Source organism: Budorcas taxicolor, chromosome 10 (genome assembly GCF_023091745.1).
Source record: "Budorcas taxicolor isolate Tak-1 chromosome 10, Takin1.1, whole genome shotgun sequence".
In the NCBI taxonomy this organism is placed as follows: Eukaryota; Metazoa; Chordata; class Mammalia; order Artiodactyla; family Bovidae; genus Budorcas; species Budorcas taxicolor.
This window is the reverse complement of record NC_068919.1, coordinates 79,478,406-79,492,547: the sequence shown is the minus strand read 5'-3', so window position 1 is coordinate 79,492,547 and position 14,142 is coordinate 79,478,406. Positions and strand designations below refer to the sequence as shown.

At 53.7% G+C, this 14,142-nt stretch overlaps 1 protein-coding gene across 1 annotated transcript in view; it reads right to left on the bottom strand.

Annotated features, from left to right (window-relative positions):
• PLEKHD1 (pleckstrin homology and coiled-coil domain containing D1) overlaps window positions 1-13,399 on the bottom strand; it is a 30,431-nt gene extending 17,032 nt beyond the window's left edge. Inside the window, exons 1-2 of the mRNA XM_052647149.1 lie at window positions 13,262-13,399; window positions 12,393-12,490 (exon numbers count right to left, since the gene is read on the bottom strand). Coding sequence (XP_052503109.1) covers window positions 12,393-12,490; window positions 13,262-13,399 — 236 coding nt within the window. The remainder of the gene's footprint in view (window positions 1-12,392; window positions 12,491-13,261) is intronic.
• Window positions 13,400-14,142: the final 743 nt, after the last annotated feature.

Genomic DNA, 14,142 nt, shown 5'->3' with positions numbered 1-14,142 from the left:
GATTTATAAACTGAAGCCCTAACCTCCAATGTGACTGTATCTGGAGATGGGGTCTTATATTTCTTTTAAGATTTTTCTTCCATGTGGACCATTTTTGAAGTTTCTATAGAATTTGTTACAATATTGCTTCTGTTTTATGTTTTGGTTTTTTGGTCCCAAGGCATGTGGGATCCTAGCTCTCCAATCCCAACCAGGGATCAAACCTGCAGCCCCTGCACTGGAAGGTGGACTCTTAACTCAGGACTACCAAGGCAGTCCCTGGAAATAGGGTCTTTAGATAGTAGTTAAGGTTACATGAGGTCAAGAAGTGGGTCCACAATCCAATCCTATTAAGATGAAGCATTTGCTCTCCCACTTGGCCCCTTGAGAACATAGTGAGAAGGCGGCCGTCGATAGTGAGAAGGCGGCCGTCGGCAAACCAGGAAGAAAGTCCTTCCCAGAAAGAACCTGCTTACATCAGCACCTGATCTCAGACTTTCGGCCTCCTAGGAAAATAAATTTCTGTTGTTGAGCAGAAGGGTTTAACAGTGTAACAGATTGTTTACTCAAGCTATGGTATTTGCCTGAGCTGACCAAGATAAATACTTTCTTGCCTTTGTGACACTTCTAGAGACCCCTCCTCACTCAGAGCAAAGCCCTGTGCCAGGGATTCGGTGAGGGTGGCAGACAGATGGTCACTGGACACATGGGCAGGGACAGAATGGGGCTCTGGAGGCAAACAATCCCTATCCCTCAAGCCACAGCCTCTAGCCGGCTCCCAGACTTGCAGAGTCTTCCCTTCAAAGCTCCCCTACAAAATGAGGCCGTGAGTATCTGTCTCTTGGGGCTGCTATGAAGAAACATTCATTGATTCAACAAATAATCTCTGCACTCCCACCTGTGCCAGGCAATGTTCTGAGTGTCGGGGACAGAGATGTGGACAAGAGAGACACAGATCCCTGTTCCCATAGAGCTTATACTTGAGTGTGTGTAGTGGGGAGGCAGACAGTAAATAAGAGAAAGTACCAGATGTTGATAAATGCTGTAGAGGAAAATAAAGCAGGGGGATCAATGGGGTGAGGGGTGGCTGGGGGAGGTTCTGATACTAAACAAAGTGGTCAAGGAGAGCCTGAAGGCATCATCTGTGGAAAGGTAAGTGTTCTAGGCAGAGGAGCCGTAGGTGCAAAGGCCCTGGAATGGGAAGTGTACCTGGTTCTGAAAGGAACTTCAGTGTGGCTGCAGCAAAGGGAACCAGGTAGAAAGCAGATTGTGTAAGGCCCTGTTGGCTACTATAATAGCATTAATGATAAAGGTAATGTTTATTTAGCACTTACCCCAAGCAATACATTATTGCAAATAGTTACACTCACTATTATCCGATAAGGGCTTCCCTGGTGGCTCAGATGGTAAGGAATCTGCCAGAAATGCGGGAGACTTGGGTTCAGTCCTTGGGTGGAGAAGATCCCCTGGAGAAGGAAATGGCAACCCACTCCAGCATTCTTGCCTGGAGAGTTCTGTGGACAGAGGAGCCTGGCAGGCTACAGTCCACAGGGTTGCAAAGAGTTGTTGATGACTGAGCAACTAACACTTTCATTATCCTGTGAGGCAGGTGTCTGCATTTTCTACGGGCAGAAATGAAGCAGAAAGGTGACATGACCTGCTGAAAGTCAGACTGCTAGTTGATAGAGGCTGATTTTTCCTCTGAGTAGGAGGGACAGGCACTGGAGGGTTCTGAGGGGAGTGACCCAATCCGATTCGTGCAGCAGAAGGCTCAGGCCAGCCGCCGGGCTGAGGACAGACCATTGCTGGAGGGCTACGGGGTCAGGTATGCAATCCCTTTGGCGCTGGGGCCAGAGGAGGGACGGGAAAGGACCCAGCGGATGAAGGCATGAAAAGTCCTCCACACCCATCTGCCACGTAGGATGTCACGGCCCTCCTCTCTGTGCCCGCTGAAAGGCAGGGGAAGACGGATGTCCAGGGCATGCTTTATTCCAGATTTGGGCAGAGCTAGGGGCTCCCATGGCTACAGGGGTCATGAAGGGTCACATGCCACGCATGCCAAGCCTGGTCTGGCTGCAGCTGCTCTGTTTGCTTTGGGTGGGGATGGGAATCAAGGGAAGGAAGCTGGCATGGACCTGGAGGAGGAGGGTGACTCCCTGGCTGGCAAGGAGGAGGATCACCCAACAAAGGGTACATCTGGCAAGCTCACTTCAAGGACCCAAAGGGCTGGCTTTGCTTGGAACCCTGTCTCAGTGCCTGCCCACTGCTCCAGCCGATGACTCTCAGCTTCTCTGCACCACTGAGGGGGCCCAAGGTTAGAGTGCCCCTGCACAGAAGGATGCTTCCTCTTCCTGCCCCTTCCTCCAACATCCCCTTACTCCCGGGGTTCCATTCTGACCACAAGCCAGGGGCTGCCTCCTTCTGAGTCCTGCAGAGTTGGGCTCACTGAATAAGGGCTGGAGATAGTCACTGGTTGCTTAGCTGTTCTCATGTGCTGCTTTCCATGCAAAGTGTGAAAGAAAAGTGAAAGTGTTAGTTGCTCAGTCGTGTCCGACTCTTTGCGACCCCGTAAACTGTAGCCCACCAGGCTCCACTGTCCATGGAATTCTCCAGGCAAGAATACTGGAGTGGGTTACCATTACCTTCTCCAGGGGATATTCCTGGCCCAGATATCGAACCTGTTCTCTGGCATTGCGGGCAGATTCTTTACTGTCTGAGCCACCAGGGAAGCCCTAGGTATCAGTATTTGATCCATGTAATAATCCTGGAAGGTAGGGCTTTTTGTTCCCATTTTACAGATCAGGAAACTAAGGCTAAGAGATGAAGCTACACATGCAAGGTCATATAGCCAGGGTAGAGGTGGAGCTGGGACTGGAAACACAGACAACAGCCTCCGTTCCTACTTCCATACCACACTGCCTCAGAAGCTGCTTTGGCCTTTGGGCCATCACCTGGGCAGGAAACAGATGGGCCAAAGGCTGTAGGTGTCAAGGCTGGGGTAGACAAGCGTCAGAACTCGGCCACTTACCAGCAGTGTGACCAGGGCAAGTCCTCTGATCTCTCTAGGGCTCTGGTCCCCCAGGGGAACTTGAAAACACTAATAGTACATATATCTCTTAGGGTTGTTGGGATAATGAAAAGAGTTGTTCACATAAAGTCTTTGAACATTGTGTGACACATGGTAAATATTCCTTAAACATTTACTTTTATTACTACTAATAATATTTATTATTATTAGGTTCAGTGTCTGCCACTGCCTCTCCTGACCTCCTTTCCCATTTGTGCTCAAAAAACTCCTACTGGCAAGAGCTCTTGGCTTCAGCCCAGCTGGCCAACTCGCTGTCCTCCAAATACACAGCCCTTTCCTGCACCTGCCCCTCCCTCCTGTCTAAAGCCCACCTTTCTACCCAGGCCAACTTCAGTCCTGGGCAAAGCTTCGTCTCCAGTCCTAGCCCCTGGGGTCTCCCTGTCTAGTCCTAAGCTTCAGTGAAGCCCAGAGTGTGTGCATGAGTAAAGGGTCTGTGTCTGCCCTGGCTGCCTCTTCTCTCTGGTCTTAAAGAATTTCACCTCTAGATGAAGGAAAATTTACCAGGTACCAACACACTCACTTTTCTAAGTGTTTTATTGACATTATCTGATTTTATCTCTCACGACAACTCTGAGAGTTGGGGCTGTATTTCCATTTCACTGGTGAGGGAACTGAGGAACAGAGAGATTCAGCAGCTAGTAAGGGGCAGGCCGGGAACTCAGTTTGCCAGCTTGTTACCAGACCAGGTTCGTCTGCCCGACGTGCAGCAAGCCAAATGCTGAGACGCTGAGGTTTGCAGCAGAGAAGGAGTGTGTGTGTGGCAGCCAGTAGCTCATGTAATGTATATACTAACACCATGTTGGAAGTTAAAACCTACTGAGAAAAAATTATACAACTTGGCTCCAACAAGTGTCACCCCAAGAACCTGGATTCTTAGGAAATATCTTCTCATGGATCCCATCAGGAAATGGGTCTATATCTGAGGGATTACTTAAACTGTCTTTTTTTTTTCTTTTTTTAGATTTTCTTTCTTTATATGGAACCATTTTTAAAGTTTTATTTGCTACAATATTTCTTCTGTTTTTTTCATGTTTTGGTGTTTTAGCCCCAAGGTTTGTGGGACCTAACTCCCCAACCGGGGTTCGAACCCACACCCCCTACAGTGGCAGGCAAAGTTCTACACACTGGACGACTAGGGAAGTCCCCTAAACTGTCATTCTTTTGTGAGCTGGCTAGGATTTATATTCCTTCTTGTTAAAACTCTGTACTTGCTCTATGCCACGTATCCTTAAGCCCCAAACTCTAATTCATATGATGATTATTCAACATAAAGACTAAGCACCTGACCTCAAAAGAGAAAAAAACCCAGATCCAAAACATGGTCCCATGTTTGCAATCAAATGCAAAACAATTCCATTCCTCTAATTCTCCATAGGCCTTCCACTCTTATCAGCAGAATGTAGTCCTCTTCTGTCAAAGCCGAGGAACTGAATCAAGAGATAGGGGAGGACTGAAAGCATGCCCCATGTGCTGAAAAATCCATAACAGAAACTGGTGACTAACGCAAATCCTTGAGCTTGTCTTAACAGACCAGCAGATAAGGGAACAGCTTGTTTAAAAGCCCTCTGCTTGTAACACAACAAACTGGCTGAAACCAGGAGGACAACACATCTGATCAGAGTCTGCATAGAACAGACCTGCTCGCCCCACAGGTAACGTTTTGACATCACAGTCCCAGGTTCCCTGCATTTCGGACTTCCCTGGAATTTGCACATGCCTTCCATAAAGAAGCATGTAACTCAGATGCGCCTGTGCAGAACACAGGCTCCTTCATCTCCTTCCTCCAGTCACCTCCCCGCCTGCCTCAGACTCCCTTCTTGTTTAGACCATAAATACCCCAATCTGCTTGCCTCTGGGGAGGCAGATTTGACCTTTTCTCTGCTGCGAAGCTGGGTGGCTCAGCATCTGGCTTGCTGTGTGTCAGGCAAGCCAAGTTGGCTGGGTAACACGCTGACAAAGTTCAGGTTCTCAGCCGCTCTGCTCTCTGATGCCCAGCCCATCTCACCACTACTCTTGGCTCTCCTTACTGTTTCAGACCTGGCATCGTGATTTGTCTTCTTAGAGCTTCTCTCTGCAAGGTGACTGCAAGCCCCTGGCCAGCTCAGGTCAGAGAGCATGAGCGAATCTCCTGGTACAGTCTGGGCTTGATGATTTCCTGTCCTCAGGGAGCTTATAGGCAAACACTGATTGTACAAATCAATAATTTAAAACCCAGCCAATGCTTACACAGCTCCTCCTTTGTGGCAGGCACTGTTTTAATAACATCAGAATGATTGTTAACCATTCACTCCTCACATGAGCCAGATGAAATGAGCGGAGAACAGAGAGGTTAAGTAGCATGCCCCAGGTTACACAGCTGGCAAGTGGGGAGCTGGGAACATTGTAAAGCACCAGGGTATCCTGCCACTTTGTAAATTTGTATGAGAAACAGGAAGAGAACAGATGGGTGAGGAATGAATGGTTTGGGTGTCCAGCCCAGAATGTTCTCCGAGAGGGGGTGATAACTGCGCAGGGTTTGGAAGGATGAATAGGAGTGTCTAGGAAACTAAGGGGACAAGGGAAGTGGGGAAGCATCTCAGACAGAAGGCACAGCAGATGCAACGAACATTGTGTTTCAAGGCTATCAGAACACGCCCGGTATCGCTGGCAGCTAAGTGCCCAAGGGGTGAGCAGTGGTGTGGGGGAAGGGAGCGAGAGGTGAGTTCAAGTCAAAGACAGCAGTGGGGACCAGACACGGCTGGGGCTTGTGGTCCCTGTGAGAAGGTGGGGCCCCTTGTGGCAGATGACAGGAGCTGCCAGCGGGCTTCAGACAGGGCCCTTGTGGGGTCACCTTGCGGTTTTAGACGTGGAGAAGTTGTCTTGGAGGGCTCCACAGTTGGGCAGAGGGGCAGATTAGAGTTCTTGGTTGTTGCTGATAAAAGTCAGCAGAGCTTGCTGAACAGACAAAGGAGGGAGAGTAGAATCTGGGATGACACGAGGGCCAGGACACTAACTGAGGTGCCAGGCGGGCAAGGTGCCATCCGAGCTGAACCCAGGAGCCCAGGAAGGTTTTCCTCAGCTTTGCTTCCACCTTTACTCCCCTCCTCAGTGCCCTGAAGGCAACAAGGGCTTAAGCAGAGCTTGATGGTCAACATGGGCCTCACAGTAGATCCAGCTGGAAGCAAGCAGAAAAGGCTACTTAGACCCACAAGTACCTTCTAAATTGAATGGGTCCTGGCAAAGCAAGGCCCATCTACACTGCTCCTGAAGGTTTGGAAGTGCAAAGCTAAGTGTGAGTGTAGGGGCTGGGAAGGGCGTCACGTCACAGAGTGAGAGAAACTTGGAGTGGAGGGGAATCCTGGAGAGCAGAAGGGAGGTGGGGTGAGGGGAGAGGGCAGAGGAGAGAGGATGCAGGGAAGATCCAAGAGCCTGGGCCCTACAGGGTCAAGAGACAGCAGAGAACAATCCCAGCCCTGGTGGTAGTGAGATGCAGTATCTGGAAGGCTCAGGAAACCAGGGAACTGACCCAACTAGGTGCTTGTACCTCTGGGATTTAAATACCTCTCCACCCTGTTCTTTGACAAACCTTCTTTTCATGCTGAAGCAGGAAGTGGCAACCCACTCCAGTATACTTGTCTAGAGAATCCCATGGACAGAGGAGCCTGGTGGGCTACAGTCCATGGGGTCGCAAAGAGTTGAACATTTACTTTCCCTTCACACAGTCTACAAGGCCCCAGAAAGCATGTGTGGAGGCTGGTGCATCAATGTGGCGGTGGGGATGTGGGGCGAGACTGAGGAAGGAGCCAGGGTCCATATCTGCTAATGCAACAAGGAGCATCTACGCTGGGCAGCCCGTTCATCCACAGATAAGGAAACAAGAACTTGGAGCCCCTGGGGATCAGCAGAAACCCTGGCCTGTGGAAGTGTGAAAGGCCATGGGTTATCCGCTCCAGGAAGGCAGGACACCCAGCCTGCCAGCCTCTTCTTCCTGGGGACACCAACATCCAGAACAGGAGCAGCACCCAGGCTTCCTTAGCCCTGAGCTCCTCAGGCACTGAGAAAGGGGGTGTGGGGTGTGGAGTCAAGTAAATCCTAGAGCCAGGGAAGGACGGCTTATCAGACGTGTCCCTTTCAGAAGTGGCAGAAATGACACAGCTCCCAGTGCATATCCCTTTTTGTTCTTTCTGGGCAGCCTGGCACACTCAGGGAATGCCCACCCTGGCCTCTGCTACTTGTCTGGCTCTAGGTCTGAGATGGCAGGACAGCAGAAATCCCACCTGTGAAGTACATGGGTGATGACAAGTGAGGGTTTATGCAAAGATCACCAAGTACAAGGGGCTCCAAACAATGTTAGCAGAGGGGATATACGTATACCTATAGCTGACTCACATTGTTGTACAGCAGAAACTAACACAACATCATAAGCAATTGTGTGCATGCTCACTCAATCATGTCTGACTTTGTGACCCCATGGACTGTAGCCCACCAGGCTCCTCTGTCCATGGGATTTTTCAGGCAAGAATACTGGAGTGGGTTGTCATTTCCTCCTCCCAGGAATCTTTCCAACCCAGGGATCAAACCACATCTCTCGCATCTCCTGCTTTGGCAGGTAGGTTCTTTACCACTGGAGCCACCTGGGAATTATACTCCAATTTTAAAAAATAAAGAACAACTTAGCAGAATTCTCTGAACAGCATAGGAAAGACAAGTTTACTATGCCAAGCAGGCAATAATGCAGAGGCACTGGGTGAAGTAGGAGGGGACCTTGGAACCCACCTTCTGCCCCCCACCTCCCTGTGGTAGAGTTAAGGCACCTTTACAATCACCAGGGAACAGAGTTTAAACGCCACAATTTGATCCATTTCCATTTGACGGATGAGACACTGCCAGCCAGTGAGATGTGAGGCAGCTATGCCTTGGCCTGGGTTACACAGCTGGTCACCCGCAGAGCTGGGACTGGAACTCAGGGCACCTGCCTCTGAGCCTGGGTTCACTTGCCACCAGGGCCACAACCGCTCTCAAAAGAAACTGCTTTATATTTCCAAGTCTTGGACGTAAGGCAGTTGAATTGCCTGAAAGTGTTCCGCTTGAGTTCTGGCCCCTGTTTTCAAGCAGCCCATCAATACCCTCTAATGACAGCTCCTGGGGGTGGGGAGGGAGAAGTATGTCTTATTTGCATAAGCAACTCATTTAACTTCAGGCCAGGCAAATCGTCACGTGACCCCAGTGAAGCCTGACATAATGGGTGCCATTTCATCTTACAGCTACACTGTGATCTGGAGAGTGTACCCAGATCATACTTAAACTAAGGACTCAAAACAACCTTGATGCCACCATCTTAGACGGATCTGGGGAGAACCCTGAGCTGCCACCTAGCCACTGCCCACCACCAAACACTGTCATTCTGAAAGAATGGGAGAGCACAAGTTGATTATAAAAAAAATAGAGAGGCCTGCAGACTGGGATAGAACAGGCAGAAATGCTGTAGCCGTGCTGGGGGGACACCTCCCAGTCAGCTGTGAGAAATGCTATGTGCGCCAGGAAGCGAGACCAAGTTTCAGTGTCACTGGAGTGAAGCTGAGCCTGAGTGGAGGTGACGGGCAAACTCTCCCCCCGCAGCCCTTTGGGACAGTGTCACAGTGTTGCCTTTAGGAAGCGGTGCTCAGAGCCAAGGCTGAAACTCCTGGACCCAAATCTCTGTGGGAAGAAAGTCTCCTCAAGTCTTTTTGGCGGGATGAACACCAGCTGCACAGAGCATCTTTCCACATCTGCACAGGTTGTGGCCTGAGATTTGGGAAATGAGGCCCCCTCGTCTCCAGGGTTCCCCTGGCACTTCACAGACACCGTGAGTCTCAGCTCCCTGAGGCAGGGCCCGCCGATGCTCCACAAGAGTGAGCTGATGCTCAGGGCCCACCGGTCACCTTATACCTGGGGGAGGAGGAAGGACACGAGTGTAGGCGTCCCAGATGCAGGGAGGAATCAGCTGGGCCCTCCTTATCAGAGGCTCCAGCCTTGGGAGATGTGGAGAGGGATTAGGGACTGGATTGGGCTGAAAGGAGATCAAACCAGTCAATCCTAAGGAAATCAACCCTGAATATTCATTGGAAGGACTGATGCTGAAGCTGATGCTCCAATATTTTGGCCACATGATGGGAAGAGCCGACTCATTGGAAAAGACCCCGATGCTTGGAAAGACTGAGGGCAACAGGAGAAGTGGGCAACAGAGGATGAGATGGTGGGATGGCATCATCCACTCAATGGACGCAGGTTTGAGCAAACTCTGGGAGACAGTGAAGGACAGGGAAGCCTGGCATGCTGTAGTCCATGGGGTAGCAGAATCGAACGTGACTTCGCGACTGAACAACTGGAATGCTGGGAAAAGAATGAAGCCCTGGGAGAGAGCTGGCCTGTCTGCTGGACCAGTGCTACTGCGCGGCTGACAACGGCCCAGGCAGAGAGGTTTCACTCCTGTCCTACTTGTCTCTGAGCACCTGCGTCTCCACTGCTCACAGGTGAGGGGGAGGAGTCACCCTCTAGACACCTCTCCCAGATCCTCTGATCCAACTGCTAAAAAAACGTTGTGGATTCCTTTCTCTTTTTGTTGTTCATGGGGGAAAAAAGCAGGCCCTTCAGCTCGAGGGCATCTTCCCACCCCGGGATGGGAAGGGCTGCTCAGGCACTAGGAGCTGGCGGCACAGGCCCTGAGACAGGCCCTGAACGGAAGAGGTTTTACAGAACCCAGCCGGCCTCAGCCGCTCCCATCCTGCCCATGAGTTATTTATGCGGCTCAGGAGCCTTTCCAGGCCCCCTCCTCTTAGCTGCTTCCCCCCTCAACCATGGCATCGATCGCTCTAATGGCAGGGCTCTGCGGCGGCAGGCCTGAGTGCCCCCTCCCCAGGCCTTCCTGTGGCTGCTAATTAGCTGGAGTCCAAAGAGGCCACAGATAGGTAACTGGGGCCCAAGGGGCCCTTCTGGGAAGTGAAGGGGCTAAGCTTAGCATCAGGCCTCCCCCCGCTCCATTCCAGACCCTCTCTGGCTGGCTGTTGCTGATCCAAGGCTAAATCACATGTGTGTGTGTGTGTGTGTGTGTGTGTGTTTATCTGTGAGCATGGACAGAGGCCTAGAGAGGTCAGGGGAATGTTAGCTCTTTCCTGAGTCCCAGGGAAGGAGGAATCTTTGCACAGGGGCAACTCCAGAATTCCCATGAAGGAACAAGAGTGTGAAAATCTCCTTGGAAGGGGGCTGGAGGACTTGACTTTGCAGAGCGTGTGCACTGTTCTGACTTGGGCTGGATGATTTTTTGAGTGGCTGTGGGAGCTACTGGTGGAGATTCTTGGGGCAGGGGTGCTATAGCTCTCCAAGGCCCTGGGCTCCATCACTGTGCTTTTAGCTGGGGAACTTCCACAATGCCTCCCAGCCCTGGAATCAACTGCAGGTGCAGGGGCCAAGTCCCCACACCTGTGGGTGAGGGGCACTAGGGGACAGACCTGGGGGTTGCAGATCCCCAGCACTTACTAGGAATGCCAACAGGTGAAAATGCATGGAAAGGGATGTCTTGGAGGACAAGGCCCAAAGGTAATACCAAGGACAGCAGCTAGACCCAACAGAGGAGTGTTGTCTGCCTGGAGCAACTGAGGTAGAAGAGGGTGGTGGGGTGCATTCTGCTAATGGTTCTTGAATTTATAAGCCGCCTCCCCGCACCCACTTGATGCCCTTGGTAGAGACAAGCCTGCTCCTGGTGCTTGAGAGCTGCCGCTCAGCCCTGGAAACCCCTCACAGCATGGCTTCTCTGCTGCCCCAGGCCTCCACTCAGGGGATCAGAGATAAGCTTAACTTCGGAGGAACTCAAGGAGCCGCCATCCCGTTAAACCCCAAAGAGAAGTCCAGCAGAAGCCAGGTGTGTAAAATGTGAAACAGCATCCACAGCTCCGTTTGTTCTGCAGACATATTAAATAATTCATCAAAGCAGAACATCAAAACCACTATTACCATGTCCCTCTGGACTGTGTTCCTGCGCACATAGGAAGCCCCCCTGCTCAGGGGCAGACGCACAGGGTGGGATGGAAGGGGCATCTAGACCCCCTCCTAGTTTCCTGGCAGGGTCATGCCTCCAGGAAGGAGCCATCACACAGCAAATCTCAGAGCTGAGATTGCCCTGAAGGTGAAAACTTTCCAGAAGATGGCCCATTGCTCCTGAAACCAGCATTGGGAGATCCCTGCAAGTTCAGGGCTGTGAACTCCCCCTTCCTCCAATACCTTCCAGGCTCAGTTATGAGTGGCTACCGGCCTCTAGGGAGTGGCCTTGGAGCTGGGACCTGGAAGCTGATGCTGAAGACCCAGGCTGCTTTGACCTTACCCGCCACCCCTTCCACAGGATCGGTCCTTCTGACAGGACCCATCCATCCTCAGTCCTGCCCCATCTCCCTTCCCCCAGCCCCCAAGAGTCCCTCCTTTCTGTTCCAGCTTCTCTGCCTGAAGCACTGGAGTCTCCCTTCTGTAGGCCCAGTTTAAAGACACACATGAGTGCATGTTCATGCTAAGTCGCTTCAGTCGTTTCCAACTCTGTGACCCCAAGGACTAGCCTACCAGGCTCCTCTATCCATGGGATTTCCCAGCCAAGAAAACTAGAGTGGGTTGCCATGCCCTCCTCCAGGAGATCTTCCCAACCCAGGGATCAAACTCAGTCTCTTACATCTCCGGGATTGGCAGGCAGGTTCTTTACAACTAAAGAAGCCCCAGCTTCCACCTGGGAAGCCCCAGTTCCCAGTAAGACTCCTCCAGGGGTGAGCACAGACTCTCCCAGGCCCTTCCTCTCTCCCCTGGCCAGTGCCTTTCGGAAGCTCCCTCCCTGCATGTACCCGGTTGTTGGGTGTAGGTGGAAGTGAGCGGTGGACGGTAGGACACCCATGCCTCACCTCTAAGCCCACTTCTAGAAGCCTGGGGCAGAGGGATGTGAATATGATGGAACTGGGGGCGGGGTCCCAGGGAGGCTGGCTGAAGACAGGGTTTCTTTCTCCGCGGCAGAGTACGGCCCAATCTGACCCAACTGGGCTCCAACCACGGCCACGATCTCTTCCGCCCGCGCCCACTCTCCCCACCCCGATTTAGATCCATTGCACAGAGAACTCAGCGGCCCCACCCTAGCTCGACCAGCCTCGGGCAGGGGTGACCCGGTCCGAGGTTGGGATCCACATCTTCCAGGAGAAGCCAGCGAAGAGCGAAATGGGGCGAGGCCAAGGTCACAAGGAAGGCAGGCGCAGGACGGCAGTGAGGCTTTCGGTAGGGGGTCCTTAGGCCCTGATTCCCTCCCCAGGTGGTCCTCCCTTGGCGCGGGAGGGGCACTCACCGCCGGGACCACTTGGCCGACGGCCTCCCGAAGGACCGCTTCCACAGCACACCGTAGAGCTGCACCTTGGTGCTGATGTCTAGCGCGTCCGAGTCAGCCTGCTCCAGAGACGGCGAGGGCGACACCGAGTTGGACTTGGACGTGAACATCCTGCCTCGGCGGGGCTGCCCGCGGCCGGGCCCACCCGCTCCCCGGGGCCGGCAGGGACGCGGGGCTCTGGGCGAGGGCGGGCTCGGCGCGAGGCTGCGGGGAGGCGACGTCGGCGGGCGCCGTCTGGGCGCGTCCCAGCCGGCGGAGACGCGGAGCGGCGCGGCCCGGGAGCTGCGGCATTCAAGTGCGCGGGTCCCGGAGCGCGGCGGCTAGGGGCGAGGGGGCGCGCAGCCTGCGGCTCGGGCTCCCGGCTGCGGCGGGCCCGGCGGGGAGGGAGGCTCAGCCTCCAGTAACAGCATCACCCCCCTCTGCCTGCGACAGCCCCAATTCTGGTGGCCCCGATTGGCTGGGAGGGGCAGGTGAGCTGGCTGGAGGCCGGCCGCGAGCGCCAATCAGTGCGGGCGCCGGCGGGAGGGCCGGGCTCCGTGCGTCCGGAAGGTCCCGGCGGGTAGCCTGGCCCCGGGACGCAGCCCCAGCTCGCCGCCCCCGCCCCGCGGGCCCATTTCTCCCCGGGCTCCTTCTCGCATGGGGCGCCTACATCGAAACCGGGGACACGTCTGCTTTGTGACGGGCTTGGAGTCACTCCTCCAGATCCTTAAACTCGTTTTGGATGCGAGAGAGCAGACGGTTGGGCTCGGAGTCCCACATCAGTCCTTACGAGGTTCGGGGAAGCGGCAGTGAACCTTAGTTTTCTCTCCTTTAGGGCGGAGACCCCTTACCTCCTCGGGCAGGGCAGGGAGCAGGTGAGACTTCGGCCGGTGCCCGAGCACCCGCCGGGAGAGGAGACTCCATCGCGGCTGGTAGCCCCTCCCCGCCCGACTCAGGTGGGTCTCACTTTGCACCACCGCTGCCCCCATCCGGATCAGATTTCCCTTCCCAGAACTTGGCTGCCGGCGTCGGAATTTGGCACTCAGTGCCAGTCCCGAACGGTCCGTGCCGCTGGTGTCCGTGATTTATCTGCGCGCCTGGCCCGTGCTCCCTGGGGCCTGGCGCTCCATCCACTTCCGCTCCTCTCGGCGGCTCTAGTTGATCGTCTCACTTTCAGGCGAGGGCAGACGCCTGTCCAAACCCTGGGGACCGCCTGCGGAGAGATTCTGTTAGCACCGCCGCCTGTGGGCACCGCTCCCAACGCAGGGAAGCGAATCTGCGCGGTGAGACGAGCCAACAGAACCAGGCTGCAGTCTCCCTCCCCCTGGCCGGGGCGCCGCAGCCATCTCTGGGCAGGCAGGTTTCTTGTGAGCGTTTGGGAAAACCCTCCTCCTCAGGGTTTCTAGATGCCTCACTTGTAAGATAAATAAGTCCGATTGGAACAGAGGTTTGCAAATAGGTAGTTGTTCAGTCACTAAGTCGTGTGTCAGACTCTGAGACCCCATGGACTGCCGCAGGCCAGGCTTCCCTGTCCATCAGCATCTCCTGGCGTTTGCTCAAACTCAGTCCATCCAGTTGGAGATGCCACCCAACCATCTCATCCTCTGTCTTCCCCTTCTCCTCTTGCCCTCAGCCTTTCCCAGCATCAGGGTCTTTTCCAGTGAGTCGGCTCTTCCATCGGGTGGCCAAAGTATTGGAGCTTCAGCTTCAGCATCAGTCTTTCCAATGAGTA